This window comes from Myotis myotis, unplaced genomic scaffold (genome assembly GCF_014108235.1).
Source record: "Myotis myotis isolate mMyoMyo1 unplaced genomic scaffold, mMyoMyo1.p scaffold_m19_p_14, whole genome shotgun sequence".
In the NCBI taxonomy this organism is placed as follows: Eukaryota; Metazoa; Chordata; class Mammalia; order Chiroptera; family Vespertilionidae; genus Myotis; species Myotis myotis.
The window spans coordinates 53953596-53960055 of NW_023416318.1; the positions used below are offsets into that span (position 1 = coordinate 53953596).

The window sequence follows — 6460 nt, forward strand, 5'->3', positions numbered from 1 at the left end:
ATCGGATCCACTCGGCCGCTTTGGGTTGAACTTACATTTGAAATGTCTCACTCCTTTCAGCATTTTACTCTGGGGGACTCCAGTTCCAGTCGGCATTTTTGATGAGCCCTTTTCCCCGTGGGCTTTGGCGAGATCTGGTAAAATCAGGACATTAAGAGTGGCCTTTCCCATGCCCGCTGGCGCGGTGTCTGTGGGGTTTCTTTTCTTTTTTGAGACGTAAGAAATTCGAAGGGACGTGTGAGTTTTTAAGACCTTTCTCCCAGAACCGGGGAAACGTACGTAGAAGACTTTTATCTGTAAAAGTCATGGCATTGGCTGCAGGTAGAAAAGTGCTTAAAACTAAGACCTTATTCTAAAAGGGCGGGTCATCGCACTCCAGGTGGGAGCACGGCTGCCCTCTCCTGCGGTGACGGGGCGAACACCAAGATGGGGCACATCTGGGCCTCGCTGGCGGGTCAGATTGGGGGCTTATTCTCAGCAAAGCGGGGCGACACCCCTGGGTGGAGGGAAGGAAGGGCTGGGAGTGAGTTGGGAGCATGCGGCCACAGCTGAGGGGGAAGGTCTTTCCCTTTGTGCGTCTTCTTTCATTTCTTTGGGAACCTTTTGTTGTTTTCACCTCCTTGGTTCATCCCTCAGTATTGTATTCTCGTTGATGCTGTTGTGAATGGAATTGTTTCCTCAATTTCCTTTTCCGTTGGTTCATTGTTGGTGTATGAAAAGGCTCCAGTCATTTTTAAGCTGGGTTTTAACCACTGCATTCAGTTTTCCATTTCAGTAACTGTATCTTGTTCTTATGTTTTCAATTAGTTCTTTGATTTTTTAAAAATTATTTTAGTCTTCCTTGTTTACAGCCTTTATAGTTCTTTCATTTCTGATCCTGCTCTTCATTGTCTCTACTGAGTCCTGCATGGCAAGTTGGTTCACAGTGGATTAAAAATGTACTTTTTCACAGGCCACTTGGTGTGAGGATTCTGTGTGCTCTGTACGGAGGGTTCTCTCGCAGGAGGTTCTGGGTTTGCCAACCCCTCGGGGTGTCATGCTAATGTGTCGGCATTAGGGTTTCCCAGGCGAGTGGCACCCCCGTTCCCAGGAGGGCAGACCTGTGGCTGTGCATTTCCCAGGGATTCTCCCATCCTGAGTTCAGGCGACAGGCCGCCTGGCTGTTCCTGGGCTGGCCAGCGATCGCATCTCGTCTGCCCTGTGGTGGGGACTGCCACCCCGCACGGTGGTCTCACCCCGATGTCCTGCTTCACGCGGTTGCAAATCTCCATGCAGCCCCCGTGGGACCAGCGCCCTGCCCGCTCCCATCCAGCCCCCAGGGTTCCCAGTCACTCTTGGATTTTTTCTATTTCGGCGAAAATAAAAAATAAATCATTGGGATTTTGACAGGGATTGCTTCGGATGGTATTGACATTTTAACAATAGTAAGGTAAATTGCTTATTATTTAATAATTAACTTAAATTTCAGGTGGCTTCTCTCCACCGTCCTGAGGTTGTTGCAGGCTCAGGCGGGCGCTCCTGGGACCCTCAGGAGTCCTACATGCCCGGCCCCGCCCAGCAGCCCCTGCCCCGTGGGCAGCCCGCCCGCTGGCCGCTCTGCCCTGGCCGCTCTGCACCTGGCTGCCCGCCTCCCTCCCAGGCCGGCCGGTGTCGGGAACTGGATGCAATGTAAACTGACCTGCCCGCGCACCCGCTCAGGTTGCTGTGACCTTGACTCCAGCCCAGATAAGGAAGGCGGCTCCAGGTCAGTGAAACATTAGCCAGTAGGGCCTGGCATCCTGTGCAGGTGGGACTCGTGAGGAGGGCGCAGAGCACACCCGTCCACCAGCTCACCTGCAGGTGAGGCAGTAAAATTCCCAACAAGCAAACGAGCCCCCGCCTCACCACGCAGGGCTCTCCCTGCGCCTCCCGCCCGCAGCCCAGCCATCCTGCAGGGAGGACCCTGCCCTGTCCCCCGGGGATAAGCCAAGGGCACCCCCCCCACCCTGTAGACTCGCCGGGGGGGTCCTGGTTGGCGTGGCCAAGCGGTTCAGGAAACACGAAGTTACACAGAAAGTGCGGGGGAAAGAGGGGGGCGGCCTGGCTTTCCTTCGGCTCCGCAATCCAGTTAGGGCGCGGGGGGCGCAGGGGGCGCAGGTGCAGGTACGGAATCCGGGCGCCCCCCAGCACCCCCGGCGCCGGTGTGGAGTCCGGTTGCAGAGGAGGCGGAGGAGGGAGGCAACGAGGGTCGCCCAGGAAGCGACGGGGCGCGCTGGGCGGGGGGGGGGACGCCCCATGATCCCCGAGACCCTGCCCCGCGTGTCCGCCCCACGCGCCGAGGCCCCGCCTCCGACACCGCCCGCCCGCCCTCCCGCCTCGCGACCAGCAGGGGGCGCGCGGCCTCCACCCGCCGGACCCGGGCGCCGCTCCGCCGGAACGTCCCTCGACAGGCGCCGCTGTCCCCGCCGCCGCCGCTCCGGTGCCGTCCCGTCCGCGTGGCCCCCGGCCGGGCTCCCGGGGCCGTGCAGGTAGGTGCTCGCCGCGTGCGCCCGGGGAAGCCAGGCCTGGCAGACCCCCGCCGGCCCCCCGCTCGCCCGGCCCCCCGCGATGCGCCGTCGGAGGCCGAAGGGAGCGACGAGGCGGCGGCCCCGGTCCCGGAGGAAGGACGGGGCTGGGGGCAGCGACCGTCCTCTCCGCTCGCCCCGGGGGCCCAGCCCCGCAGCACAGGCGGCCTGGGGGTACCGGGGGGGCCAGGCCTGAAGGGCGGCCGGTGGGGGTGACCGCCCCGCCCGGGGGGCGCCAGAGCCTGCTTTTCTGGGGTACGATTATCAACAACAACGACGGCGGCCTGGTATGCGCCGGTTCTAAGCGCGGGCTCACCTGCGGGGCGCCGGCCTGGGGCACCCAGACGCCTGCGGGGCTGGGCTGGGCAGAGGTCCCAGGTGAGACTCCTGTCCCTGCAAGGCGCCCCTCTTCCTCCTCCAGGTCCCCCCTCGGACAGGCCTCCCAGAGCCTCCCCGCCCCCCAGGGCAGGGCCTCCCGGTCTGAGAATCTGCCGAAGGCCTGGATGCTAAAGCCACCTGTGCGCGACCGCTGCGCCGACAGCCCCAGACCCGCCCGCTCCCTCCTGAGCCGCCGTCTGTCCGTCAGTCCGTCAGTCCGTCAGTCCGGGTGCAGTCAAGGGTGAAGGGCGAGCTCCCAGCCACCTGCGTGGAGGGCCAGGCCGGCCCCTCCTCCTGAGCTGGGCGGCAGGTGGAGGAAGTGCAGGGTGCCAGCGGGCTCTGGGCCGGGCACAGCCTGATTCCCAGGGACCGTCACCGGGGGCAAAGGGACCCGGAGGGGCCTTCCTGCCCCCCCATCTCCTGCCCTCTGACTCCTGCGCACCCCCTGCCCAGGCACCCCCTACAGCTACTCCGTCTCAGTGTGACGGAGGAATTGTTCCTGTAACCTTCCCAGCCCCGACCACACATCCCGTAAGAATTCAGTGGTTCTCAACCTTCCTCACGCTGCGACCCTTTAACACAGTTCCTCATGTTGTGGTGACCCCCAATTTCATTATTACAAACTGAACATGATGAAAGCATAGTGGTTAATCACAAAAACAATATGTGATTATATATGTGTTTTCCGATGGTCTTAGGCGACCCCTGTGAAAGGGTCGTTCGACCCCCAAAGGGGTTGTGACCCACAGGTTGAGAACCGCTGCGTAAGATTCTCAGCACACCAACTCCAAGGCCGAGGACGGTGGGAGGGGGACGGAGAGGGTTCCATCAAATGGAGAGAGAGCCAGAGAGAGGGAGAGCCAGCTCTGAAAAACCACCCAGAATCCAGGCGTTGACTCCAGACATGGTTTATTATCATCGTTACACAGTCTACATACACGTGAGCTTGCATGGATTCGGGTTCAGTTATAACACAGCAGAATAAAAACCATAGCACTGGTCCCCGGAAATAAGGCAGGCAATCACCATTCAATAAACACACTTGATTTATTTTCTGTGTATAAAAGGGTTAAGTGTACAACTAAACTTTTATAAAAAGTTTAGCGTGAATGAGTACATCATGACACTTAGTCTGCAGAAATGGGCATCTCTGCCACTGTACAAGCAAACTCGTGAAAGAGTTCGCCAGGCTTCACTCAATATATATATATGTATATATATATATTTATGTATAAATATATACACAGCATTCAGTAGGCTTGTGTCAAAAAGGTAAATTTCTGACCAAAAGACTTCCTTTTAAGTCACTGAATACTGGATCCTTCTGGCAGTCACGCTCCACCTTTGAGAAAAAAGGCAAAGTCTGCTGAAATGGGGCAACTCCTTGTGATTTTAAAGTGTCCGCTCCCCATGGCGGGGAGAGTATATGAAGAAACCTTCCGACTTCAGAAAGGGCATTGAAAAGTCTTTTTCATAAATAACGCTCTCACAGGCCAGGCAGGCACACACCCTGGGGCAGAGGGCTGATCCCCCCCAGTCTTGCCTCCACGGCTTAAAAAGGCCCATTCAACTCGCTGTCCTCCTCGCGAGAGGCTGAAAAGTAAGTTCCTGTGGATTTGTTGTTGTGCAAAGCGAAGGGGAGAAGTCCTGGCCACCTGCAAAAGATGGCAGAGGAAGGCGGGTTAGCAGAAGGCGGCGGGGCAGAGGCCGCCCCTGGCGCCAGGAGGAAGCCGCCGTTTGAACATTTAACCAAACACTGGGGATTGGGCAAACCCTGGCGTCCAGATGCGGCCCCGACAGCGCAAATTAAACATGGAAACAGCAGAGGCTCCGGGGACAAGTCCCGCCGCAATCGCCTATTGGGATCTCCAGCGGCCGCTCGCAGGCGCCTGTCTGCTTCTTGTAACAATTATTTGATTGGAAACAGCCCTTGTGAACAGATAGGGAAGTCGGATCCCACATCACAGGGCTGGCTGCCGGCGCCGGGCAGCGAGGCTGCCCCCGATCCCACAGGCCCGGTTCGGGGAGGAGGATCCCTGCGGAATTTGTGGCGATAAGATTAATTGCACGGAGGTTAGTACCTCGTAGCACCGGGGCCCCAGGAGGCCGCCTGGGCATTCCACTCCGGGCAGACGCCACACACACGCTCCCCCGACCGCCTTCAGAGGAAGTCATTTCATTTTTAATTTTAATTTTTTTTTTTTAAGGAAAATGTCCTGTGATCTTGAGTCACCAGCACTAGCAGCTTCCTACCTACATCGAACTACACATTCACATTTTTTTTTACAGACACACAAGTACGTCGCACACACGCGTGAAAAAAAAAACACACTCCAAGAGGCAGTTGAACCCGCGGGAGCCACAAGCTAACACTCACCATACTCAGCCACAGAGCGCCTTGCTGTCATTTGACATGAACTCGGGAGGGAATTCAGAAGCCTGCGAGAGAAAGGGGACGAAAGGCACGGCGTTAGACAATCGAAGGAGAAAGGCCTCTCTCTCTCTCTCTCTCTCTCTCTCTCTCTCTCTCTCTCTCTCTCTCTCTAAAGTAGTTCCTAGAACAGCAAGTTCCCTTAAACACGTTTTTGCTATAATCCAGATCAAAGACAGATGCATTAACATGTCAGAACTTAACGGCGACTGCACACACGGCTCAATCGACAGCGCGTTTGTAGGAAAATAAAGTTAATTAGCTCATCTCTAAGTCACGGACTCCAGCCGCTGGCCAGCGAGTCTGCCCGCGGCAGCCCAGGCGATCGCCCGCGTGCGCGGCGGCGGCGGCGAGCGGGGGCGCCGGGGGGCAGCCCTACCTGCAGGGACAGGATGCTGATGTCCGTGTTCAGGGTGGTCAGCGGCGTCCGGGACGCCTGGCTCTGCCCGGGCCGCGGGTGGTGCAGGCTGACGATGGTGGGGTGCGAGTCCAGGGCGATCTGCAGGTCCAGGATGTAGTCGATGACGTGCTGCAGGATTTCCATCTTGCTCACCTTCTTGTTCTGGGGGATGCTGGGCACCAGCTCCTTGAGCTTGGAGTAGCAGTCGTTCATGTTGTACAGCAGGCTCATCGGGTCGTCCACCGGCGTCTTGCTGCGGGCGATGCCCAGGCTGTGGTCCGAGAGGCTGTTTTTCCTAACGGACCTCACGGGACTGAAGGCTTTCATGCTGATCGCGGGGGAGGAAGGAGACACCGGGAGGGAGCGGGCTGCCCTGGAGCTCAGGCCGCCGCCGCCTGCCAAGGTGCCAGCGCTCGGCACCCGGATCCGCTCAGAATGAAGCTGCGAGCGCGGCGGGGCGGCTTTTATCTGCCTTCGCCGGGGCTCCGCGGTCCAGCTTCCCTGCGTCCCCATTGGTGGGAGGCGTCACGTCCATCAGGCCGAGCGGGCGCCTCCATTGGCGGACCAGCGCGCGGGGCGAGGGCTCGGTTCTTCCGCGTTTGCAGCCAATCCGTGCGGAGTGGGCGGGGCGGGCGCGAGCCCAGCTGGGGTGGTAAATAGAGTACAGTAGGCGCCGGCGGGAGGGCTGGGGAGGGGGAGAGGGAAGGA

The 6460-nt window shown here is 58.8% G+C and overlaps 1 protein-coding gene across 2 annotated transcripts; it reads right to left on the reverse strand.

The window, feature by feature from the left end:
* Window positions 1–3813: 3813 nt before the first annotated feature.
* ID2 (inhibitor of DNA binding 2) lies at window positions 3814–6206 on the reverse strand. Of its 2 annotated transcripts, none has more exons than XM_036335422.1 (3): window positions 5732–6206; window positions 5299–5360; window positions 3814–4576 (listed from the first exon to the last, which is right to left on the reverse strand). In XM_036335422.1, exons 1-2 carry the CDS (start codon window positions 6077–6079, stop codon window positions 5304–5306), a joined length of 405 nt encoding a protein of 134 aa, XP_036191315.1. In that variant the 5' UTR covers window positions 6080–6206; the 3' UTR covers window positions 3814–4576; window positions 5299–5303. The 2 variants fall into 2 exon arrangements, with proteins under 2 accessions (XP_036191315.1, XP_036191316.1); XM_036335423.1 differs by lacking the exon at window positions 3814–4576 and adding an exon at window positions 4583–4957.
* Window positions 6207–6460: the final 254 nt, after the last annotated feature.